Raw genomic sequence first — 27,185 nt, 5'->3', positions numbered from 1 at the left:
AGTTTGCTAATTATGAAAATCACAGTTTACCACTGTCCCATATATTGTTTTGTTGCTTCTAAGATCCATTTCTACATACAAAATCCAATATATTGAAATATCTTATGCTCCCTTATTATAAACACCACAGCCATTTCAACTGATGAAATGTTGAATGCAGTCAACAGCAGCAGGTCTGTATTGGGGATGAAATAATTACTAAACTGACTGAAAATCCATAAATAAATCAGTTTTTTGATGCATCCACAGGCTTTCAGCATGTATCCCATTGAAACCATAAGCTGACAAGATCCCTAGCATAAAGCTAAAAGTACCACTTTAATTTTGTTACATCTGTCAGGAGGCAACACACAGGTTAAGCCATTATAGTTGACAGCATGAACTACTTACTGTTGAACTTCTAACAGTTGTTCTGTGGATATTCACATTTTCCTCTTTTAAATCCACTCATGGGATGTGGGCATCCCTGACAAGGCCACTATTTTTGCCCCTCCCTAATTGCACTTCAGAATGTGGCAGTGGGCCACTTTCTGCAGTTTGTGTGGTGAAGGTACTCCCACAATGCTGTTAGCTAAGGAGTTCCAAAATTTCAACCCAACAACAATGAAAGAATGGCGATACATTTCCAAATCAGGATGGTGGGTGACTTGGAGAACGTTTTGTAACTGTCGGCTCTGAAATGAAGACCTGAGGAGAAAAAATATCTACAATTTATTAGTCTAGCCATAGGTTTAAACAGATGTTTTACTTTGTGCCAGGATGATTTATTTTCATCAATGTTTCACAACACACTACTGCACCAAGTCAAAATCAATCCCATTCATCTTTTAAATGCAATGGTAAATCAACTTTATAAAAGCAGGTCTTCAGCTCTGTTGAAGGGTCATGAGGACTCGAAACGTCAACTCTTTTCTTCTCCGCCGATGCTGCCAGACCTGCTGAGTTTTTCCAGGTAATTCTGTTTTTGCTTCAGTTTATGTATTGTCCTGCTGGGGGTCCTGTGCTTGGAATCTTGTTAGGTCTGGTTGTTTTCAATGGGTTGCAAGATGGAAATCGTAAATCTGTTGGTATATTAAGACTGTGGTGTATTTCTGGATATGGCCTTGCCAGTTTGGTATGTCATGCCCAATGCAAAAATGAGGAAACACCATGAGCACTTCTCACTCCCCTTTTTGTCAAGTTTTAATTGAAACTAGCACTCTTTTGACTGAAATATATATATATATATATTTATTAATTCATTTTTGGGATGTAACCATATTTGTTTGACTATATATAAGGCAGTAATGTTCTTACCAACTCCTACGAAAAACAAAAATATATGAGAGTGGAATATAAGGCACCTGTAAATTTTGAGTGAACATTTGGCTGGTCAGCTGAGGAAAACAGAAAGCTCAAAAGATGGTGGATGCATTTTTTTGCTACAGTCACTTTCAGATTACCCACATGTATACCTACGGGAAACACAAACCAGGATAATTCTGAAAGATGTCAGTCAAAGTGATGTTACAACCATAAAAAGACTAGTTGCAAAGATGCTTTACTATAACTAGCATTTGAATAGCCTTGTTTCACATTTGAATGTAGTGAGTGCATTAAGACATCCTACCATTGGAAATAAATGTCTTTCTCTGCGTGAACACACTTACTTGATGCATATTAAAAGGTAATTTGCTGGGAAGAAGCTTTCAACATCTCAACTGTTTGAATGCTTCAGAAGTATTTTATAAAAATATGTCACAATGGAGTTTGAATAATTATAATGGAGTGAGGTTCTAGGAATTACAAAGCTTAGTCAATTTAGAGACAATACCATGTGATGTTACTTAAATATCAATCAGATCTAGGTCTATTTTCTAAACAGAAAAGATACAGTCTGCACAGATATTACACAAAGATAGAGTCTGTAATATTTCCAATGAATAGGTAATGATAATTAGGTCAAACTTAATTTTGCCTTTTAATTTGCATGTAATCTCCATTCAGTGGATCAGTACAATAAAGTCAGCGTTTGATATTGTAGACTCATGGTGTTGTTCTGAAATCAATTTTCATATCTTCGTAGAATTTCCCACTGATCTTAAAGAACTGGAGGTCTGCTCATTAATCTGAAGATTCCCAGTTATGTGAGCTATGAAGCATCTCAGCAGATGAATCCCAGAATAGTTCAAAGAACTGTAGAAACAAATAACACATTATTTTTCATAATGGTTTCTTAAATTTTGTAAACTGCAAGAGAATTCTGTATCACACATGTTCTCAAGTTTTTAGACTGAAGTTTGACACTATGGCCAGAATCTTCAGTTCAGCACGCGCGCACCAGAGTTGGCTGCGTGCGCACTGAACTGTCAAAGGCCTGTTAAGGCTGTTAATAACCTAATTGAACTAATTGTCAGGGCTGCCCATCCAACCTTAAGGTCGGCGGGCAGGCGAAGAGCCCAGGCGGCCTTCACATTTTTCATGGAACCTCATCCACAGGCGGGATGAGGTTTCGTGAAGGGTTTATAAATTCACTAAAGTGTTTCAACAAAATTCATAAACATGCCCCAGCTGATGTGACAATGTCACATGAGGGGGCATGTCTGAATAATTTTAATTATTCTTTCTTTCAATTTTTAAGAATGAAATTAATCTCCCTGAGGCAGCTTTGTGCCTCAGGGAGATCTCTACACTCTTTCGCGTGCATGAGCACCGAGCGCTTCCGGGTGCATGTCACACTGGCAGGCTTTAATTGGCCCACCCACGCAAAATGGCGGCTCGCAGCCAGTCGCAGGCAGCGACTGGCTTCGTTCCCACCTGTGCCCGCTCCTGCCCAGCCCACCTGATGGGGAGAAAATTTTCCCTCATGGCTTTTAAACCTGAAGTTAACACTAGCCATATATAGATGACGCACTAACAAGCTAGTATACTAATGCTCTAATGATCTTGAGTATAATTTTAGCCACATCCAAACTCCAATCTGAACCACTCTCCATGGGGAGGAACTGATTAATGACCAGGTAATTTCCCATAGGAAGAGAATGCAAAGCACATATACAGCAGTGGTTAAACTGTTATCTGGGATACTGAGCCCCTCCACCTAAGCTTTGACCTTGACATTCGCAGTCATTTTATGTTTATTCACTTTAAAATGGTTTTGTCGATGACATCCTGAGGCTGAGACGATTGGCCTTGAACAACCACAGACATCTTCTTTAGTGCTAAGTATGACTCTGGCCGGTGGAGAGTTTTCCTTCTGATTCCCACTGACTTCAATTTTGCCAAAACTCCTTGACGCCAAGGGCAGGCAGCCACTCTCACCTCACCTCTTGAGTTCAGTTTTTTTCTTCATGGTTTGGAGCAAGGCTATAATGAGGTCCGGTGTTGAGTTGTCCTGGCAGAACTGGGAAAAATATTTGTTCCAGCATAGATAAGGTGATAACCAAGGTACAGAAGTTTGTAACTCTAAAGAATTTGTTATACTCTTATGTTACACATGGGTGAACATTACCTGGTCTTTTTAAAGGCAGGTTTGAGAACTAACTGGCATATGAATAGAGTAAAGACATTGTGCCAAATCTTCCTGTAAGAATAATGGTGCCCTAACAATACACACCTTTATTAATACACAAATCAGCCAGCAAGTTCTTTGGATGAAGAGATATGCTGTGAATTTCGTATCTCCAGAACACACTGGTTGATTTATGCTGCTTTGCCATTTACCTCATTCAAATGGCATCTCACTCTTAGCCTCCCTATTATAAGAAATTGCTGGATTTTCACAGTAATTACCCATTAAACTTGCCGCAGATAATTATGGCTCATAGTTAATAATATAATTGTTAATACAATTTCAATCAACCATCCGGCCCAAAAAGGAAACAATTTAAATTGTTGAATCTCATTTCTGAATGTAGTAAGTAGTTCTTAGGGGTTTTAAACATTTCAAAGTCCAAGTTTTTATCCTACTTTTCCTTTGTCTATTTTTTCTTTCTTAATCCAATCTTTCTTTCCCTTTCTGTACCCAATTTGTTTCTTATTCACCTACTATAATTTACCTTCCTTCCCTGTTTATCTGCTTCATTCCCAATTCTTAAATCTCATTGCATAAGGAGAGACATTTTTGGTCCCATCATTCACTAAGGTCTCAGATCCTCTGTTGTCCTTCCAAAGCCAATATCATCTTGCACTACCAGCACATTCCAACAAGAAGTGGGAGGGTTTTGGAAAAGTCTAACTAACGGAGTACACTACATGATGCCCCACTCTAGCAAGATTTGACCCTGTATTGCTTTTGAAAACGGCACAAAAGAAATGTTTTATTGTTCTCTAATTTTAACAAACGTATTTGAGATTCCAGGTACGTTTCTTTAAAAATATGAGTAACTGAGGAGTTTAATTATCTTTTTAAGGCAAATTCTATATTTTCTCCCCAACCGCATTGAATGTAATGAAACAGTATGTAAATTACATATTTAGTCCGAAACCTCATGCTAGTTCTCATAATTTATCAACCAAAGTGTGCTGTATACACATCCATATGATCTATCGTTGGCCAGATGCTGCAACAGCATAGAAAATCCACTGCAACCAATTTTCTGAATTTTACATGATGTTTAACAGAATAAAGCACAGTCTACAGAGGCAAACAGTTCAAAGTTTAGACTCACAATTTAACAATCCTGATGGCCTCTGTCCAACTGATCTAAATTGGTTTCAGTGTGCCAAGAATGGTGATTCTTGGTATTTCATTCATACGGAAACATTTCTCCTATAAGCTAGGGCGGCCCCATGTTCAATCCCTCTTCTGTTTTTGCTAATCACAGCCAGAGGAACATCAACTTACATTTATATAGCACTTTTAACAAAGTAAAACATTCCAAGGTACTTCACCGAGGTGCCTAACAAAATCTAATACCAAGCCACATAGGGAGATACTTTGGCAGATGACCAAAAGCTTGGCCAAAGTTTTAATTAGATGTAAGGGGTGTCTTTTGGAAAAGAGAATAAGACACATGGAGAGAGTTAGGGGGGGAATTCCAGAGCTTGGAGCCATAGCGGCTGAAGGAAAGGCCATCAATGTTGAAGTGATTAAAATAGAGGATGCTCAATTGACCAGAACTGGACAAGTACAGGTAACTTGGAGGGCTGTAAGGGCTGGATAAGATTGCAGATATTGGGAGGAAGATGCCAAGGAGGGGTTTGAAAACAAGCTGGGAATTTCAAAATTGAGACATTGCTTAACTGGGAGCCAATGTAGGTCAGTGAGCACAGGGCTGGTGGGTGAACAGGAATTAGTGCACAGTAGGACATGAGCAGCAAAGATTTGAATGACTTCAAGTTTATGGTGGGTAGAATGTAACAGGCCAACCAGGAGTACATTGGAATAATTCAGTCTAGGGGTAACAAAGACAAAGGTGAGGATTTTAGAAGCAGATGAGCTAAGGCAGAAGTGGAGTTGGGCAATGCCATGGAGATGGAAATAGGCAGTCATCACAATGGCTTGGATGCGTGTGGAAGATCACCTCGGGGTCAAATATGACAGGAATGTTGTGAACAGTCTGGTTCAGCCTCAAACAATTGGTCAGGGAGAGGAATAGAGTCATTGGTTAGGGAACAGAGTTTGTGGCAGCAAGTGAAGACGATACCTTTGGTCTTCTTAATACTTAGCTGGAGGAAATATCTGCTCCTCGATGTACTCAATGTCAGACAAGCAGTCTCAGAAGTTAGAGACAGTGGTGGGGTTGAGAGAGACCGTGATAAGGTAGAGCACACAATATTGAGACTTAAGTCCTGTTTTGAGATGTCATTGAGTGGCAACAAGCAGTAGATGAGAGGTCCTAATGAGAGGATAGATCCTTGAATGACACCAGAGGTTAATAGTATGGGAGTAGGAAGAGAAGTCATTGCAGGTGGTACTCTGGCTACAATTTGACGCAGTTGGCATTCTACAGCTAACCCCAGAGTTTCGGAGACCCCATTGGAACAATGTGTGAATGAGCTTCGAGTCCCTCCCCCATGACTCAATAGGCCAAGTCTATTGTCAAGGTTCACACTGGAAAAATGTCTACTTGGGACAGAAGAGAGAAAATGAGTGAACAAGTGAAAAAGGAAGTAAAGCAAAAAACCCTCTGTTCTAAAGGATTTTGCTGAATTCTATTGAAAGTTCTGAAAAATTGGTGTTTCTGAAATTCTATAATCAGTATGATTTTGGTTTAACAAAAAACTGAAAGTTAAACATACATTATACTCAAGTAAGCAACCATTCCTCATAGCTATAGTTACAGCTGCAGGTTCCAATAGTCATTGATATTTCCATCTACCATGAACCTCTCTACATTCTTTTGAATGTTTCAGATTTGCCCTGGAAGGGGAGAAATCATCTGACTTAGCAATCACACTTTCTGCTGATTTCTCATGAAGCAACCTAATTTATAACAATGGTGGAGCTGATATTGGATTATTCCATACAACATGTAAGATAAGTATTTAAGGGATGAAGAACTAGAAGGGCATGTTTGATAGAATGAGGAGCCTCATATGGACCATAAGCACCCATAAAGACCTGTTGGGTTGAATGGTTTTCTTCCATGCTGCCAATTCCATATAACATGGCCACCCATAACCCCCTTCCCCACCTCCACTGAAGGATAATTTGCAGCAAAAGAAACAGAAAACAACGCAACCATTTGTTATTTCTTCCCTCCAAAGATCTTTGCAACTTTCCTATGGAGTTTGAAAATAAAATTACATTTTTACCATACCTTACAAGGAAGAGCTGAGGAAAACACCCTGAAGTTTGTTTTTCTATCACTTCTTGTACTCCGAGAATTATCTTCAGCAGATTGCCCTGCTGAGGTCTGTCAATCTTCGTTAATACAAGCTGTTGTGAACATAATAGAAGGTGGCAATTACTGATTACTCTAAGGATGTAATTTTACCAGCTCTATCATTATTATTTCACATGATGTGCAAAATGATTTTTTGAAGTGCCCATCAGTCTGCCAATTTGTCTGTTTTAATGACTTCCTACAAAACAAGCCTGCAATTCTATAGCACAAGTAAAAACAAATCTGCATTTTTATGTTGCTTGCTGTCAAAATCAGAAAGCATATTGACAGCCAGTGTTATATGTTCGGATTTCATCAACAAATATTGTCACGGAGAGGCATGCTGGGCTGTTCAATTTCCTATCTTCAATGCCCCTTTACAGTTACAATGGAGCTCTTAGATGAGCTGCAGAGCAATAAGAAGCTTTACTTAAATTTTATTCATTTTTAAATCATTTCTTTTTACAATTCATTCACTTGGATTTGTTCATACATGTTTTAGAATTGTGTGTAAAACATTCGGACATTGAGTCAAAATTAAATTTAACTTAAAAGCCTAGAAACTATTTGGTTTTGTAATGGAGCTAAGACTTCACACTATATTTTTTTATGAACTATGTGCATATATATATATACATATACAATATCAACATGGCTACTTCTAAGGTATTAAAAAACTGGACAAAGGCTTTAAAAAGGCTGAAGCTATGTCTGCCTGTAATCCTGAACAAAAGGAAGGTTCTGGCAGTATCAGAGAAGCTGGCACCTCATTATCTCTGAAGAGACGCAAATGACGCCTGTGACTGCAGAGATCAAATTCAAAGGGAATTCTACAAAGGCCATCTTCATTTCATAAGCCATCGGAGTCTACCAGTCTGCTAGGACAAAGGACCCTGCAACCTCCTTTGAAATTCTTAATGGTTGAAACATTAACAATCTCAAGCTTCCAAACAAAGGAATATAGATCCTTTGTCAAAACCAAAGTGGACAGGTCAGAGTCATGTGTCATGACCCCCTAGCTGGAGGAATCTGAAATACTGCCTTGCTGCACTGCCATTCAGTCTGCCATCTTCCATTTAGCAAGCAGCAGCTCAGAATAAGGGCTCAGTCCAGGTGAATGCCTGGCCTCCATCTACATTGTTCCCACTGGGACTTCTGAACTTTTACACCAGCGCCAACAAGAATAATTTATCTCTACATCCCTAATCCATCATAGAAGTCATCTTTTCTGAAAAAGTGAATTATCCATCATCAGTCTGCAGCCTGCTGATCTCTGTGAAGGAATACACCATTTGGACTTTGATTCTGGACTCTGGACTCACATGAAACAATAATTCTTTGTGGTCTTTGCCCTATAAATCTTTCTTTCTCTATCCCTCTTTTAATCATATGAATGCACCAGTGGCTACATAATGACAGCACCACCACGCCAGCACCCCATCCCCCTCGCCCGCCTTCTGTTTTTAGTGTGTACAAATAAACTAACCCTCTGAGTTTACCCTATCTCTTTGCTATGGGGTTATTAATAATAATTGGATCACATCAAAACTGAGGGGTTGGGAAATACGTCACTGCTTATAAAGGAGGAAATCAAAGTGAAAACACCTTTCTGTTTACAGATGGGTGGTGAGATGAGAAATCTGGGCTTTTAAAATTAAAACCCTTCCTATCTCTAACAGTTTCAACAGATTATGCGTATCAACGGTTATCTTCTTAACTAGAGACTCAAAATTAACAGCAAATCAGAGTAAGGATTACTGTGATTGATAAAAAAATTAGCCTTATGCATAGAAGTGACGCCATGGCATAAGCACTTGCTAGCAGTGTCAGAACATCTAAAAGGGCCTAACTAGAATCACAGAATGTTTACAACACAGAGGAGGCTACTTGGCCTGTCGAGTCCATGCTGGCTCTCTGCAAGAGCAATTTAGCTAAACCCACTCTCCCGTCCTTTTCTGCAATTTTTTTTCTCTTCAGTTGCTTATCCAATTCCCTTTAGACAGCTATGAGTGAATTTGCTTTGACCACACTTGCAGGCATTGCACTCCAGATCCTAACCACTTGCGTAAAAATATTTTTTCCTCATGTCGCCTTTGGTTCTTTTGCCACTCACCTTAAATCTGTGTCATCTGATTCTCAACCATTCCATCAATGGGAACAATTTATTTCTTTCTACTCTGTCTAGAACCCTCATGATTTTGAACACAAAATCTCAAATCTCCTTTCAACCTTTTTCCTAAGAAGAATAGCCCCAACTTCACCAATCTATCCACGTGACTCATACTTTGAACCACTCTTGTAAATCTTTTCTGCATCCTCTGCCTTCACACCCTTCCTAAATTCCAGTGCCCAGCTTTGGACATAATACCGAAGTTGAAGCAAAGCCAGTGTTTTATAAACTTCCTTGTTTTTCTACTCTACATCTCTATTTATAAAGCCTGAACCTATATGCCTTTTTAACCACTTTTGCAACCTGCCCTACCACCTTCAATGATTTGCGCATATATCCTCAGGTCTTGCTGTTCTTGTATCCCCTTTAGAATTGCACCTTTAGTTTATATTACCTGTCTTTGTTCTTCCTATCAAAATGCATCACTTCACACTTCTCTGCATTAAATTTCACCTCCCGCATGTGTGCCCATTCCACCAGCCTGTCCATGTCCTCTTGAAGTCTATCACTATCCTCCTTAAGGTTCACAATATTTCCAAGTTTTGTGTCATCTGTAAATTTTGAAATTGATCCCTGCATATCCAAGCTTAAGTTTGTCATTTATATCCAGAAAAGCAGTGGTCCTAGTACCGACACCTGGAGAACCCCAATATACACCTCCCTCCAGTCCAAAGAAACAGCCATTTACCACTACTCTCTGTTTCCTGTCACTCGGCCAACTTCGTATCCATGCTGCTCCTGTCCCTTTTATTTCATGGCCTTCAACTGTGCTGGCAAGTCTCCTATATGACACTTTATCAAACACCTTTTTGAAGTCCATATTCATCATATCACCGCATTACCCTCATCAACCCTCTCTCTTATCTCAACAAAAAACTCAATCTAGTTGGTTAAACACCATTTGCCTTTAACCAATCTGTACTGGCTTTGCTAGGACACAATTATTTAAACGTAGCTAGCATCTGAACGGGAGGTGGTTAATACACTTTGTTTAAGCCATTTTCAGCATTATTTTAATTTAAAAACATATGTTTTGCTCATGATCTAATGAGCATTTTTGCAACTTTAAAATACTTTTTGGATCACTAAAAACTTTATTGCAATAAATGTTATTACAATGAAAACTTTGATGGCATTAAATAAAGATATAGGATTCAATTTTCCTGCTTTTTCACCTGGAGAACACTGGTTTCCAAGCTGTAAAAAAGAGAACGGAGACCCATTATATCAGGTGTTGTTGGCCATGAATTTCCAAGGCTGCTCAACAGACACAGTTCAAATCTGCATCTAAAAAGGGCTCAAGCCCATCACTGTGGTTTAAGTAAGTGGGGCAGGGGAGCCATCTCTTGATTCTGTTTCCTAAAATTATGATTGTAGCATGACTATGCATGTCAAGAAACAGAGGCATCCCCAAAAAGCTGGCATTGGGCGTGCACCTGGAACTTCCCTCAGGGCGACAATGCTTATGATATACCCTTGGATCATGTTAATGACCTGAGACATACACACCAAGTGCACTGATCATGTCCACTGCTGAGACATTGTGGCTGGCTGTAGGAATATGTAATGTATGGATTCGGTGTGTCAAACGCAGTCATGTAGATACATAGGGTTAAACTTCATGTTAAACTGAGCTGAGCGCTGATGGTATCTCACCAATCTGCACAGTGAATCTCCATTTTACTCCCTTCTCTTATGGAAGGGATAGACACTAGAGAGAACACCAGTCTAGATTGGGTTTGAGTTCCAAAGGTGACAGGACAATCTGCTAACATATTGTGACATCCAACTGAGTACAATTATAGATAATTGCCTGGCAGGCCAAATCCATTGGAGAGGATTAAGAACGGGGGCTCAGAAATAGAAGAAAGGATCAGGTTGCAGAGGAAATGTACTCAACAAGCAGCCATTTCAAGCTGGTCTGTTCTTGCATTAAGGAAATGCTACGTGGATGAAATCCAAAGGGGAGAAGAATGGGAAAAACAATCAGTAAAATTAGGCAACAGGAATGTGTTACTTACAACATATGGAATGCCAAATTCCTCACACATCTCAATTGCTATTTGATCTGCTTCTTGGATTCCTATTGAAGCATCCAAAAGCAAAAATGTTCTCTTTAAGCTGTGGAAGAAACAAATGATCTATTCAATTTTTCACACTTTAATAACCTTTTTTAGGTGCTGGATAATGTAACAATCTTTTCCACTTCTGCTATGAAGTGTTAAAAGCAAACACTTCCACATCTGAGTTAGATGAAGAGTAAAACTAACAAGAACACAAGATGCAGAAGGCCATTCAGCCCAACTTAATTCATTCATCCAGAGACTTTAGCATCTCTGCACCGCATCATCTAATTGTTTCTTAAATCATTCCAGGGTTTTTGTTTCCAACAATTCTGCTTATGAGTGATGTTGATCACCCTTTCAGTGAAAAAGTTCAATACTTCCTATCATCTAACCAGTTCCTTATCCATTGGGTATCAGCCTTGGCTCAGTGAGAGCATTCTCTTTTTAAATTCTATTCTATTCTTCCTGTTTTTCTGTCTCCATCACATATATTCCTCTCTACTGTGATTGACAGGTCCTCTACCATGTACGGTCCATTTCCAGCAGATCACCCCTTAACCTCCCTCCCTTAACAACAATAAGGTTCCCCTTGCCCTCACCATCCATGCCACCAACCTCCACATTCAATGGATCAATCTCCATTGGTGCAACCTCCACTGTGATGCCATCACCAAACACATCTTCCCCGCCCCTTTCAGCTTTCTGAAGGGACTGTTCCCGCTGCAACATTCTGGTTCACTCTTCAAACACTCCTACCAACTTCCTCCCCATCCCATGGCACGTTCCGATGCAAGGGCAGGAGATGCAATCACCTCCTCCCTTATCACCTTCTCCCTTCCCATCAGTCATGGCCATAAACACTCCTCCTTTCAATTTAGCATAGTGTACTGACTGCTCACAATGTGGTATCCTTTACATTAGCGAGATCAAACGCAGATTGAGCGATCGCTTTATGGAACCTCCATGCAGTCAGCAAGTGTAATCCTAAGCTTCCAGAAGCCTGTCATTTAAATTGTCTGTCTCGCTCCTGCACTGTTCTAATGAAGTTCAGCATAAGGAACAACACCTCATTCTTCAATTTGGTACTTCACAGTCTTCTGAACTCAACACTACATTCAAAATTTTGGGTCATAACCACTGTTCCCATTTTGTTCAGACAGCAGCTGTTACTAATTATTCTGCAATTCCCATTTACACCTCTTCTATATCCACTTTGTTTTTCACTTGTGCCATCGCCATCCACTTTTGCCTCCACCATCATCCCCTTTACCATTAAATTTCTCCTGCCTTTTACCCTATCGTAGGCTTTCCCTTTTGAGTTTTCCTCCACTCTGACCCCCGCCCCACCCAACCTTTCTCTTAGCTCCCAAATTGGTTAGAAACACTTTGCTCACTAATTTCTTCTAGTTCTGGTGAAAAACTCTGCTTCTCTCTCTTTGCAAATTCTACCTGGCCTGCTGGGTGTTTCCAACATTTTCCATTTAATTTCAAATGGACAAAATGAACACATCTGATTAAGTTGTACATGACTCCTGAGGAACCCAGTGATCTGCACATTTACTTGGAACATAGCTTACCATTTATAATTACTGAAATATTGAACAATTATACAAAAGTTGGAATAAAAGAAAATGAGTAAAATGGAGACCATTTGGCACTTACTTCTGTCTTGCCTGGAGGTAGCTTTCTACCATTTCCACAAAATCAGAAGGGGCTCTGTATCCATAACCAGGCATGTCAACGACAGTAAATGCCTTACCTACATTAAAGAAATTCATCTTCTTTGTGTGTCCCTAAAGTAAGATAACATGGAGAGAGGTTAACTCATAAATCAATGGAAGCCTCATTACTGCAGTGATACATTATTTGGAGCTCACTGCTTTTCCTACAGTTTACAAACATAGTCAAGAATCAGCAATCTAGGAAACATGTTTTTAAATATTATTGTTCTGCTTCAACCACATTGTGCTGTTCTAATTAGCAAAAACAAAAATCACTTCTAGTTCCTTGAAACAATGAGGAAAAGTACATAATTAAATGTTACACCAAATTATGAATTAACTTTCAAATAAATTGGGGGTTTGTATAATTGATCACAAGTATTTGGAAGCATTTGTCATAAGAACTAAATTGAAACCCACTAGAAATGACAATGAAATCGTTATTGGGCCAGAATTTGCTGGAGTGACACATACTGTGGCATGGCCCTGTGAGTTGGATATCTTGATTCACCCTCCCAGCTTTTGCACTTCTAGCATTTTGCAGTTGTGATTAAACTTTTTTTGGAAAATCTGAAGGACACTGAACCTTGGACATTCTTCCTCCTAAGTTATTTTTTAAGTTTGCAATATTAATTTAGGCTGTGAATATGTCATTTTTCAAAAACCCATGGGTCATGATAGATGTCCAGCAGCGAACACCTGGAAAGGGAAGAGATATTTTGTATATCTAAGTTAACAAAGAACTGCTGTTGCCAGGCCAAAGGCTCTTGCTGTTTGGTTAAAAACACCTGGCCTAAGAGAAGTACTCACTGAACATGTTAGTCTTTAAAAATCTGAGGCAGTGTGTATGGGGGTGCCTTAGAAGCAGCTGCAAGAAAAAGACTCCTGGTTAGGCATGTTATGGAAGGAAATCACTATCCACAGCTCCAGGGTGCAGCATGCTTGTAAAAAAGTATCTTGCCACAATATCTCAGACTCCTTCGGGTACCAATTGGTTTAGTTGGCTGGATAGCCACTGTGGATCAGATTGGTGCCAAAAGCACCAAGTTCAAGCCCCGTTCTTGTTGGGCTGGATTTGGGACTTGCCTCCTTGCCCTGCCTGCGATGAGGTCACAGCGCTGTGGGTCCGATCTGCCTACAGGCAGACAACTTAAAAAGAAGAAACAATGCAAACTGAAACTTCAGCTTCAACTGTTACCTTTCTAGCTTGCAAAGCCGAGTGGCAGTCAGAACATAAATCTCATCGTTAGGTGTCAACCCTAACTTTCTGCAATGAGTTTAATTTGCTTTTATAATGCAAATTCAGCAATTTCTTGAAATTCATGGGGAAAACTAATGGGGAGTTCCTGTTTTTCTGAGGCTAATTGCGGAGTGCTGCAAATCATCCACCAATTTTCCTGCGCCAGAGATTATTGGATTTTTTATGCACTAACAATGGCTTGTGCCACAAACTTGGCATTATTTGCCCAGAAAATTTTGTGTACTAAAATTAGAAATGACTTACAGAAACTGTTAAACAACTATACAGATCACCACTAAACAAATAAAATGTGTTAGTAAATCAAACATCCATTTGATGGATGTGATGTGCAGCACATTGGAAAATAAAGCAGTGTCACAGAGCATTAGGAAACAGGTTCCTTCCTCACACCATCAAACTAACAATCTTAAAAGTGTTTTTGGCTGGGAAGGCAACAAAAAAATCCAATTTCAATTTTCTTCTGAACAAGAGTTCATTTTCCATCTTCAATTCACTTTCCATCATTCGTTGTAGCAAATCAGCTTTCTCAATTCAAGTTGGTTTTACAGCTTTTCCATATGCTGAGTTAGAAAACTGTATACTTGGTTTGGTTTGGTTAACTTTGTCAAGAAAATATCATTGATTTCTGACGCTCCTCCTGGATTCAGCAATTCCCCTTCGTTCTTAACATCATACGCTACATTGTCATCAGGGTGCTGACCTTTCAACACCGTCTTTGAACTACCCTGTTCAAGTTTTAACTCCTGATCTCCATTCTCTTTCATGGATGCAGGTCTTTTAATGTTCAAATCTGTAAAGAAAGTTTAGTTAGCCATACAGCTTAACTATCCTCCTCCTGTTTAAATGTAGGATTATTTTTATCTTTAAGTTTGTTCCCATGATTAAAACTTTCAGTGTTCTTCTCCAGGAGACGCAAGTTTAACACTGCCTCCTTGGCTGTTTTAAGAACTTCATTAAGGTTACTTTGATGATCAGGTAAAAAAAAAACTTGATACAATTTTTTTGTCAATTCATAAGATCTTTTAGATTAATTTTGTTTTTCATTTTCCCACCCAGCACGTTCTTTCTCCAAATCTTTTCTCCCAAGAGAAATTGCTTTGTTATTTTGGAGTTTTAATTTATGTTCAAGGACACAAATCCTTCCTCGTAGCTCGATGGTATCAGTATCAGTTACAGCTGAGTCATTTGGTTTTAAAGCAGTGCATTCCTTTGTTCCATTATTAATTTTGAGTGCTACTGCTATCTGTTTGACACCTCTTGCTTAGGATCCTCCAACAGGTTTAATTCAGGCAGCTTCAATTCGTTTCCAGTTGCTATTAACTTTGTTGTCAGTCTGATGTTTCATCATTCCTTTAACATGAGTAGTCTGAGCTTTTGACATAACTTTGGACACAACTTCAGTTGAAACAGTAATTTCCATAGCAGGGTTACAGATAGTCCTGAATTTCTGTACATTATTTGATTTCTCTTGTACATTTTCAATTTCAAAAGTCTGACATCACTGGAAACAGCAGCACTTTATCTTCAGCGAGATAACTGCCTAATATAAAATAGATAACTTTGATACAGTTCACACACTTACAATAGTGGAAATTAAACCACATTAATACTTTTAATTGGTACATTCTTAAATAGCATACCTTCTGCAGGGAGTTTTCCTTCATCTACCACCATCAGTGATTGAGCTGACCTTGTACCATTAAGAATATTAATTTGTTTGCCAGCTTTATCAGACAAAATTGTGGAGATTTTGCCCTTGAACACAAAATTCTTATAATCCTCTATGCTCTGGTCTTTTCCGATAATAAATACATCCAAAGCTATCCCTTTGCCATAAGTGTCACCTACTGGTACAACATTTTCTGCATTCATGCTATGCAAGCCCACAAATGTGACAGTTTTGGCTCTTAATTGCCAACACTCTGCTTTGACATGTACCCTGTTATGACAAAAATAATATTTGTCCCCTTGAATTATACTTATCTTCCACAGTGAATTTCTTATTACTCTGAAGAGTATCTGTCTTTCCTGCTATCTTCCTCACTGTAAACAGTATTCTGGTAATTATCAGATCTCCCATCTCTCCAGTTTCTATCTGGGTTTGCAAACAATGGTCTGCTGCCACTCATGTATTTTTGAGACAGTTATTAGCCATTATAGCAGCTGCTCTTATTTTAGGAATTTAATGGTGTTTTAGTTAAGATCTTATTCCTAAAGGGAAATAATTTTTAAAACCTTCCATTAACAAACTACCTCTCTTAAGGTTTTCAAATCTTGCTCAATCTTCATAGCCCTATGCCACCAATGAAATATCATTTCCTTTTCTCTAGCAAATTCCACAGAAGTCTGACTCTGTCTCTTCCTTAAATTTCTACACTTTTGCCTGTAAGCTTCTGGCACAACCCGTGCTATGAGAACAGCATTCTTCACTGTATCACAATCACTAGCTTGTATATCTGAAAGAAATGAGCATATTTCTAATGCTTTCCCCCTAACACACTTTGCAATAAAACTTCCACCAGCCATTGCAACTTTGTAGCAATTTTCCCAAATGTCAAAATGCATTTCAACTCCTTCCTCATTGAATTTAGTCACTAAGTGAATATTCTTTGCCAAATCAAAACTAGGAGTTTACCTGTTGCTCCTGTCAGGTAATCTAAGCTTTCCTCTACCAGGGTCAAATGGTTTCGCTTCTTTTTCTCTCTGAAATTCAAGGTTTTCCCTTTTTAATTTTCTATTTCTCTCTCTGGAACTCTATGTTTTCTTGCTCTTTTGCTCTTTGAATTCAAGTTTTCGCATTTCTCTTTCTTCCTTGAATTCAATTTTTTTCATTTTTTTCCCAATTGCAGTTATTTCATTTGCAAGCAAATCCTAGCTAACGTAACCTGAGTGCTATCTGGATTACTCTTTTTTTTCTCAAGGTTCAGGTGTTGAGCCAACACTTCAACAATCTCTGCCTTTGTAGCGCCTACTTTTAAATCTACTTCTAAGTTTCCTGCACCCGCCTTAAATATAACCTTTGTTAAAAGTTGCAAGCCATTCACAGGCAGGTCCTCCCTTTCGAGAAACGCTTCAGCAATATAAGTAGTCAATGTTAACTTTTCACGGAACAAAAATAACTTTGCAATCATGTTTATTTAAACTTTGGCAAATTCCAGTGTATTCGTCCCAGCTTCTGGATTCGTACCCCACCAAAGCCCCCATTTGTTACAATCCCTGTAGAGACTGATAACTTTCAAAAAGATGTTTGAATTCCAAGCGACCAATTTAAAAGGAATTGCATGACAAGATTTCAAATTTTAGGACTTTTACTGTAACAGACTAAACGCAATGTTGACCAAATATTACTTAGTAGGCAACTAATATTCAGAAAAGATAACCCTTATTAATGTCTTAACATGACCGATAATGTAATGCCACATATATATACATTATAGCATGCTTTCCACAGAATTTTCAGGAGACAATCGGCAGCTAGTGGAATTTAATTCAATTAATAAAATCTGGAATTAAAATTCTAATAATGGTGACCATGAAGCTATCAATTGTCATAAAAACCCATCTGGTTCACTAATATTCTTTAGGGAAGGAAATTGCCATCCTTACCTTGTCTGGCCTACATGTGACTCAAGACCCACAGCAATGTGATTGACTCTTAATTACCTTGTGAAATGGCCTAGCAAGTCACTCAATTTAAGGGCAATTAAGGGAGGGGGGGGGCAACAAATACTGGCCTTTCCAAAGACACCCACATCCCATGAAATAATTCTTTAAAAATCTGCTTTTGCTTTTGGGTGTTGAACCCGGCACATGCATTTCAATAACATTTGACCTGGGCCCCTGGTCCTCATGGTGACCAAGCTTGTGGTGGGGGCAGAACTTGTAGCAGATCACGTGACTCTCTTCATTACTCCAGTTTACCTTGAATTACCTTGGACAGTAGACTATCCAAAACATAATCATCTTATAAAACCTTTCATTCGTAACAATGCTTACTGGAGAAGAAAGAGGGGTTAACAAAGTGCTTTTTGAAGAGAGGTCATGACAGTAGTATTGAAAAAAACCAATGCCTGGGAGCCATCCACAAAGTCATAGTCCTGGGCAAAGAAGTCCTTGAGGGCACTATGCTAACAACAGGTGGGACTTTTGAAAGAGATGAGGGTGAGCAGCAGGAAGTGAAGATGGGAGAAAAGGTACAGATTATTGGGGCAACAAGTTAAATTTAGCAGGAGTGGTATGGGATTGGAAGGGGATTAAGGAAGGAAGAGGTGTGTCTGACGCACCTCTTATTTTGAGTGAGGACATTAATGAGCTCTTCATAGATAATGTCAGTAAATAATGATATGTATACAGTGATTATCTGAGATAATGTAAGTGTGCTATGCCCGAAGTCCAAAACGCACAGATACTCACGGGATTTTTTGAAACTCTAACTTCAACATCAGGAACCAGGGAAAACAAGGATTTTATCAATGAAGACTTTCCCACGTTACTTCTGCCTATAAAACACACCTGGAAGGGGAAAAAAATGTTCATGTCAAAAATCTGAAATTTCTGATATTTTGATGGGATATAGGGTAATGCAGAGGCTTGGAACTTGTGGCTTCAACTTGCCTACACAGAGATCGTCACTTTCATGGTTTTAGTCAAAATTAATCTCATCCCCAATCAATAATCAATACATGAAGCTATTCTGAAAGTTGACACAGTTCGCATTAATGTCAACACCATCAGAAATATACAAGATGTGGTAATTTGGTGAACCAGCACTCCCAGTGGGAGCCACAATCAGAAGGAGAATACTTCTGCTTTCCCAGTGGGTAAATTCCATGTCTGTGCTGACCTCTGAACTTGATTGTAACCTCCATCTGTGTCTTTTTCTTTCTGCTGAGACTGCATTCTTTGCTCAATTGCCTCTATTCCAGGATCTGGCCTTCTGCTCCTCCATTAGCAATTTTCACCCTACATTGAGCTAGCTCTGATTCATTAGTGCTGACTATCATTTGTTGGATTCAGTTCCTGAATGATTTCTTCGTCCTGTGCCCATCCCACTGTTGCAAAAAACCTCATCCATGCTTTTGTCAATCCCATGCTCAACATTTGCAGAGCTCTCCTTGCTGCAATTCATGTAGAACTTTGCTACCTGTATCCTATGCTCCGATAGTAAGTCTCTTTCACTGGTTTTCGGTCACCCGGCAGATTAATTTCAAATCTGTGTCTATGTTGGAAGTTTCGTCATAGCATTATTTGATCCAATCACCTCAACTTCCTCCAAACCTGCTGAAGCTTACACCTTCCACTTGAGTCTGGAATGTCCACCTTCCCTCTCTTCTACTATATGGTTGCAGAACTTCCAGGAATCACAGCCCTGCATTCCAGTCCGCTTCACTTCACCTTTCAACTTCAAAAGCCTCCTTCAAACCCACCACTTTTGACCATGCTCATGTCAACTTCCCTAATTCAACTCCCAAATCTTGCTTGGTGTCCAATTCCCCCCAGGGTGCTTCATTGTGTTAAAATGTACTATATATTGTTAGCATTAATGATCACTGATTTATTTTTCGTATTGTATACAATTGATGCTCACCAGTAATTAATGTGCAATAATTGATTCCAGCCACAGTCCTGTGCAAATCTTTTTAAGAAAGAAAACCTTCAACTATCTGCACAGACAGTCACTTTCCACACACTACTCCACAAAGTCCTCACACATCACAAAATTAACTAGGATATTTAGATTTACCAATCTCTGTATTTATTAACATAACTGCTGTTTTGGACTATTAGAAAAAACAATTATTTGAAAAACAACCCTCCGAGATAGCTGCATCTTCTAATTCTGGCCTCTTGTGCATTTCCAATTATAATTGATCCACCATTGGCAGCCATGCCTTCAGCTGCCTAGAGCCTAAGCTCTGGAGTTCCCTCCCTACACCGCCCTGGCTCTCTACCTCACTTTCTTCCTTTAAAACATGGGTCTTTGATCAAGCTTTTGGTTACCTCACCCAATATCACATTGTGTGGTTCAGTGTCATACTTTGTTTTTTAATGCTCCAATGAGGCGCCTTGGGACTTTCATTATGTTAAAGGCACTATATAAATATAAGTTGTTGTTGTTACTTGTTAACTGATTGTTAACTTATTTATGGTTTCTTGTTTATGGAGAAAAGTAGCACTAACCTCTGGTTGAGCTGTTGCTGGTGCGTGATCAATTCTGACAGCAGAGGTGAAATAATCAATGCAGTGTTTATTTGAAGGTGTGAAGAATCGTTCTGCATTTCCAATATCCTCAAAACTTGGAGCAAACATTTGAAAGTTCATTTTATTCACATCTTTGACCAAGTATCTTTCCAAGTCTTTGAATGGAAAAATAATACTGTTTAGCTTCTTCTCACTAAATTTGGAGATAGCCTGGATAGAAGCTAATTTGTGTCTGTTCTCATGCACCAAACAGACTGAAATGGCTCTCTCTCGCACCATGTTTGCTTTTAATGCTTGTGACAAGCACAGTAAACTTGTTCGTACTGTGAACATTCTTCCAATCTTTTGCTCTACTTAATTGAATAAACCTGAAATGGAAAGATGTAAACGATAATAGAGAGAAACAGGTAGCATTAAACATTTAATGGCATGATTCACAACGTGTTTATTTAACCTTTTTTACCTCAACTTCAGTGCTCACCAGAAGCTGATTCTGGAAACATTCAATTTTCTTTAACGTATATGACTCATCACTTAGAATTATAAGTTCACAAGAAAAGACACAACTTGGTAGGGTAAACCTTTGTGTGTGATGTGTGCATGAGTGCACATTTGTGCATTTTCCTCCTCCCCATTTCTCTTAATATATGGCCTTTATTAAATGCTGTTCATCTGTTATCTTTCTTTAGAAGTATTATGATCCTGTTAGGGACCAAAGTTTAAAGAAATCCAAACACTCAGCAATTAACTGACAGAACTACGCCACCAGACTTCACATTTTTAAACAAAAAACAAACCTTATTGTAAATAAAATGAAATTAAACCAAAAGTCAGCACCACTAACTTAACATGATAGCTTATAAGACAATATGCTATCAACTCAGTTCTACTTTTTTTACTTCCGAAGAGTTCCCTTACCAAACAAAATTTTCAAAGTTCATTCAAATTTCCTGGGACCAACTCAACAGTATGTCACAGTTCTCTGGAATTCACTCTGATTTCTCTTCAGTGTTCCAGCTATTCTCCAAGGTACAAAATGTCAGGGGGTCCCTCCATTAGCTTTTGGTCTAAGCGACCCTCCAACTTTTCCTTAAACACTCACAATTCTGGATTTCACAGCTCAAGCACAGGTCTCCCTGCAACTCCTGCACAGTGGCATAAAACATCAGAAAGCATCCTTGGGGGAGAATTTTCCCCATGTTGGACCAGGAGCGGGCGCATGCGGATCTAATTGTGGGCGGCGATCGGGTCTGCGCCATTTTGCGCAGGCAGGTCAAGTAAGGTCCGCTCAGCGTAGTTCACAACTCCTGAGGATAGTGGGAGTGGGCAGGCGGTGGCAGGCATGCACAAGCCGCCGGGTTCAATGGCGACACGGTGGCTTGTTTAAAGGAAAGCCTGGCAGCCTTTGCAAGGCTGCTCACAACGGCCAGGAGAAAAGCACATCAGAGGGGCGATGTGCATGACGCAAGTCCAGACGGTAGGCCATCGGGGCAGGCCAGGCCGGAGGGTAGGCCATCGGGGCAGGCCAGGCCAGAGGGTGGGCCAGCGGGGCAGCGTGCCCCTCGTTTCTCTGTTGAATGCCTAGCTGCCCTCCCGGAGGAGGGCAGGAGGTCCTTCTTCTGAGGGACGAGAGGCGGAGGTCTCCCCACCTGATCAAACGTGCATGGGAGGAGATGCCCAACAATGTCAGCTCCCATGATGTGGTGCAGCGCACATGGGTCCAGTGCCAGCAATTGCTGCAAAGCCTCTGGCTCACTCTGTCTGGCTAGCCTCGTCCCAGCGGTAGTGGATGAAAGCCAACGCACACCTGAATAGAGCATCTGTCGCCTGCTTGACACAAGTGTGGACAGCTGACTGGGAGACTCCGCAGAGATCACCCACCAATACCTGGAAAGAGCCAGAAGCACAGATATTGAGGGCAGCTGTGACTTTTAGAGCCACTGGCATGGGATGCCCACCCTCACAGTTTGCGGAGATCTCAGGGCCTATCATCTGACAGATGGCGGTGACTGTCTCCCTTGAGAGACAGAACCTCCTTCGACACTGGACCTCAGGCTTATTGAGGTAGCTGATTCACCGCCTGTAAAACCTGGCAGCAGGACATTGGCATCATCTGTGGCTTCTTCCGCCTTGGACTTCCTGTTGTCACTGCGCCCCTTGTGCCTGTGCCTCTACTCCCAAAGGTGGCTGCCCTGGAGGCTGAATGTGGCCTCCTCCCCCTTCTGGCCCTAAGGGAAGGCTTCCTGAAAGCTGCAGACCCCTGAAATGATCTTTGCTGTAGAGTCCTGACCTGAAGGCTGTTACTCCTGTCTAAGCAGCTGGAATGAGTTTTGAAGTATTCTTCCTCTCACAGGCAAGTATAAGTAACTTTCACACTTAAATACCTGAAAGATCACATTCACAACCCCACTCACCCCTCTTATCCCACCCGTGGATGAGGTTTATACAAATGTCTCCTACCCGCCTGCCCGCTGCGTCTGCAACATCCTGAAGATCGCATGGGCTGCGAAAAATCGAATTCAATTGTTGCCTCAAGGGCTTTAAGTGGCCTGTTAATTAATGGCAGATGTGCCTCCGAACTCATAGCGCCCGCCTTCCGAAATATCGCGATGGTGCACGGTGACGTCAGGACACACACCCAACGTCACCGCGTGTCAGTTTACGTGTCGGCATGCGGAGCCCGCCCCTGCATGCCAACAGGAAAATTCTGCCCTTGGTTTTCAATAGTCCACTCTTATGGTTTCCAATTGCAACCAGGCTGATTACTTCCAAAACTGCAACCGTGACAAGATTAATTGCCTTTCACTGAGAAGATTACGTACATTTCTTCCTTTAATTTCCAGTTAAAGAAATCTTCCAGTGTTCTTTCCCCTTAACAGCTTTCTCTTATATTGAATACCAATTTCCAACTGCAGGCTGCGCCCTTGGACATTCTAACATTTACTCTACTTCAGGTATGGGCTTTATCTCTCGACATCCAAGGAGCTACTTTTACACAGCCTCTCAGGCTGCTTTCCAAACATCAACCAGTCTTCCTGCTGGCTGTCTCTACTTGGTCACCTCTCTCAACCAGTTTTGCCTGTTGGCTATGCACTAATGACATTCACAGAGATAAACTCAAAACAATGAATCTCATTAAGTTCCACCCATCTCCATGGAAATGGGACAAAAATAACCTGTTCCCAGGTAGAAATGCAAATTAACTACCTTCTAATTCCAAAGTTTTCTTTGATTCTGGGAAACCATATAAATAACTTATATTTCTAACAAGGACAGAACAATGCTTCCCAGACTTACTGGCACCATTACGAAGCCAAGAGCAAGCTCTCTACTTTTTGAAGATCTTACCTTTCTGGTTGTTGACATAGGGTGCACAATCTGTCATGAAGAGTATGACTGAATCATTCACATTGTCAATTATCCTCTAGACGATTGGGAGTACTGCAATTCTTGGCAATACCATACACCTTGCAAATCTCTTGTATTATTTTGCCCTCAAAGTTGTTCACTTTGATCACTGTGTATTCTGCATGAAACATCGAAACAAACAAAACAATCATGCACTAGAACTCAAACTATAGTTGGGGCCTTTTGACTATGGGTGGGTATTGCCTGTGTAAACTTGAAGACATCTGTTATCCTGGATGAAGCCATGTCCCTGCTTTGGTCATAATACATCTTACAGAGTTCTGACAGTTGTTGATCTTATCAGCAGTCATCCCTGGCCAGTAGCACCACTTTCTTGTCAGCATAGTTCTCTTTTCTGATGCTTGGTGCCCTGTCTGAACTGCTTTCAACATTGGCAGTTTGAGACTGTTGGGCAGGATGAGTTGCTTCACCTACCTCTCGTTGTCATGGCCAAATCGATAGAAAATACTACCTCCTACCTAATCTTTTTCCAGCACCTCATCAGTTTATGTGCCTGTTCAGACTCCTTCATAAAGTAGCATTGGGTTGTTTGATGTTTAGTTTTCTAGTAGAAGTGAAGCCTTCTGATATCTGCATCATGAAGTTGAAGTTGCTGAGATGGTAAAAATGAGATGGTGCAAGGGTCTGTTTTGGATCTCAGCCACAAGCACATTGATGACATTTCAACAAATCACTCCTGGGTTTCATGGGGATTGGGGCATGAATGTTGTCATTTGCTTTGGATATGGGCAAATCATCAGCAGAATCCCTTCTAACCTGGCAGAAGTGGATTCCCTTCCATGGTCAATGTTCTGGCTGAGGCCATTCGCATTTCCATTACTTTTGTTGGACTAGCACCTTATCTGGTGAGGGAGGGGGAATGCAATTGTGTTTGACAGGGTTTCCATTTCTATTGATCGTGGAATCTGTGGTTGCTGAGGGCAGACTAGTTTAAAGTGCCTAACACCATTGTAATTCCAGCACCTCTTGGAAGTATCCCTTGGGCATGAACAGCCTTGAGACTTACTTTGGAGGTAAGACAGTGAAGATTGGATCTGAGCTTGCTGTGTAGCAATTTGCTCCACTTGTCTCTTTAGCATGATATTTACTTTGACATTAGTGCTGATAGGCACCTCTCTGATGGTAGCCTCCATCCTGGTTTTAGTAATCCTGTCTTTAAACATAATCTTGATAATGTGATCACATGCTGGGAGTTGTTAGTGATAAGTCTCCTCAGCTCCATCTGGACATTTTCATCCCTTACTGCTTCAGCTAATCAATTTTTCAACTGAGTTTCCATTGTTGGTTTGAAGGAGGGATCCAGAAGGAGTATCCACTCAAACAGGATTACAAACTCCAGGGATACTGAGGCTACGGCCTGGATTTTCACCATGTCAGGTTGACTCAGCAGCCCTTTAAAAATGGCGGGCAGATCCCGATACTGGGATTCCCAACACCATTCCCGGGCTGTGGGGTTTTTGGGAGTGCCTTTAAAGGATGCAGATTGCTTCCTGTCAGAAGCCTGCATCTGGCACTCCCGACCTGGCCGGCTCCAGGCAGAGATCAGTATCATCTGCTCCTCTGCAATTTTCATGGAGTCAGGCCAAGTTTTTGAAGCCTCATGTTTTGCAGCCCTTAAGAAGTCGTGAACTCTAGTGTGCATGAGGGGACCTTTTAAAAGGTATGTTTTTAAAGGGGACACAGGAGGTGGGTGGAAGGGCAGAGCCTGGCATAGAAGGCATGAGGGGTCTGAAGGCATAGGTGGAGGGCATGAGGTGGGATGGATGGGGCATGGGAAGTGTTTTGAGGGTGAAGGAGGTGTGAGGAGTGAGGGCTGGAGGGTCTTTGTGTTTTTTTTCCACTGGGACAAAGTCCATGGCACTGAGACAGGCCTTTTAAATAGCCTGCCTCAGCACCCACAGCCCCAGTGGCTGTCTCCACACTTCCTTCCAAGTTAGAAGGCTTGACTCCAGCTTGCAACCAGCCCCCAGCATTAAGATCCCGCCACAGCAGGCACTCTCTCCCGAGATGGGCGAGCTGAGCCTGGAATTTTCCCATCTCCCCTGCCCATCTTGAGGATGAAAATCCAGGCCCATGTCCTCTCCTTCAGATTACTTATATCCGTAGAATTTTTGCTGCAGCTGTGCCAGCCTACTATCACCAAATACCCTTGTTGGGACTTCAAATATCAATTTCTGACTCTTTTGGCTATCAATACCTCTTCCTAGAATTTCTCTATGGGCTTTTCTGAACAGACGCGCCATCAAAGACACTGCCTGCTCACTCTCATTGAGGCAACTGGATGCCATGGCCATCTGCGGGTCCTCGATCCAGTCTTCTGCCGAAGAATCGCTTGACTTTTCTAGTCTCTCTTCCAATCCATCCAGCTTCCTTTCAGTTGGTAGTTAGAAAATGCATTAAGTGATACTCCTTCTTTCTTCTACTGAGTTAAGAGAGGACACATTGGGAGCCCTTAGATGCTCAACTTCATCCCTCCAAGCCTGTGCCTTCGCCAGATCTGGAGCCGCTTCGGCCTCCTTCAATGACATAGCCAGTTTCAGTTCCTCAACAATAGGCTCCACCTCTACCAAGTGCTTTTCCACCTCGTCAGACATGATTAAAGATATTCAGAGTTACACAAGATGTTTAGCTGTAATGACATCACCTGTGTTGAGCATCGGGTAGAGCTGCTGCCCTGGGTCTTGTTGGCGACTAAAAGCATTTATTTTTCCCTGTGTTGTGGGATCCTGCCGACTATCCCAAAATGTAACACAGGAAAAAGCAAACTGAACGCAGGGAGGTTCAAGTTCAATGACTCTTTACAGCTCTTACACCAAACATATTAAGTTAAAAAAAATGGTTACTTCGAGGATATAAAAAGAATCGAGCCCAACTCCAGAATCAAGCAGTCGAGTGGCCTCCACCGTCCAATTGGTGCCCACAGCATTGGCATTAGCTCTGCCTCCTCCCAGCTAAAACTGCCAACTGTGATTAAGTGTATTTCTGGAGGACAAATGACTTGTCCCCACGTTCCAGCCATTGTTTGGCCAACACATCCATCCTTGTGACGCACTGCCTTCCAATGCCAATTGGAAAGCAAAAAGACTGAGTCAATCCTCAGCCAATTGGGTGCTATCAGCCAAACAGCCACCCACCCGCCTTCAATATTTTTATAAAACAAAAACAGAATTACCTGGAAAAACTCAGCAGGTCTGGCAGCATCGGCGGAGAAGAAAAGAGTTGACGTTTCGAGTCCTCATGACCCTTCATCTGGTAAAGAGAAATGTTCAAAGAAAATAACCACAAAAAAAATCTATTTAATGCCCCTATGATTTTTCTCCAGCATGAGCTGTCTCCACCCGCCCGCCCCCCTCTCCCCCATTTTGAAGCTGCCACTGACCTGCCCCGATCCGACCCGGCCCGGCCTCCCTCTCTCACCCGGGTCTAAATGAGAAGCGGCCGGTGCAGCGCTGCCTGACAGCCCGAGGCCCGGGCGCTCTCCCGTTGCCCCGGGTAACTGTACTTCTCCCCCGTCCCGACTCTCAATGT

The 27,185-nt window shown here is 41.0% G+C and overlaps 2 protein-coding genes across 6 annotated transcripts in view; one reads left to right on the top strand and one right to left on the bottom strand.

Annotated features, from left to right (window-relative positions):
• Window positions 1-1,217: 1,217 nt before the first annotated feature.
• On the bottom strand, window positions 1,218-27,185 carry gtpbp8 (GTP binding protein 8 (putative)). 5 transcript variants are annotated; one of them, XM_041211320.1, is made up of 10 exons: window positions 27,037-27,185; window positions 26,830-26,906; window positions 23,577-23,754; window positions 20,208-20,596; window positions 18,441-18,539; window positions 12,708-12,838; window positions 11,001-11,100; window positions 6,744-6,862; window positions 3,306-3,382; window positions 2,047-2,175 (listed from the first exon to the last, which is right to left on the bottom strand). In XM_041211320.1, exons 4-9 carry the CDS (start codon window positions 20,559-20,561, stop codon window positions 3,346-3,348), a joined length of 840 nt encoding a protein of 279 aa, XP_041067254.1. In that variant the 5' UTR covers window positions 20,562-20,596; window positions 23,577-23,754; window positions 26,830-26,906; window positions 27,037-27,185; the 3' UTR covers window positions 2,047-2,175; window positions 3,306-3,345. The 5 variants fall into 5 exon arrangements, with proteins under 5 accessions (XP_041067250.1, XP_041067252.1, XP_041067251.1 ...); XM_041211316.1 differs by lacking the exon at window positions 3,306-3,382 and having other exon boundaries at window positions 1,218-2,175; window positions 27,037-27,184; XM_041211318.1 differs by lacking the exons at window positions 3,306-3,382; window positions 23,577-23,754 and having other exon boundaries at window positions 1,218-2,175.
• Window positions 26,891-27,185, top strand: part of smpx (small muscle protein X-linked) — a 31,172-nt gene continuing 30,877 nt past the window's right edge. The window contains exon 1 of the mRNA XM_041211329.1: window positions 26,891-26,909. The gene's annotated coding sequence lies outside the window, so the exon portion shown is untranslated. The remainder of the gene's footprint in view (window positions 26,910-27,185) is intronic.

The sequence above is a fragment of the Carcharodon carcharias genome, chromosome 18, assembly GCF_017639515.1.
Source record: "Carcharodon carcharias isolate sCarCar2 chromosome 18, sCarCar2.pri, whole genome shotgun sequence".
Lineage (NCBI taxonomy): Eukaryota > Metazoa > Chordata > Chondrichthyes > Lamniformes > Lamnidae > Carcharodon > Carcharodon carcharias.
This window is presented reverse-complemented; position numbering and strand designations above follow the sequence as displayed.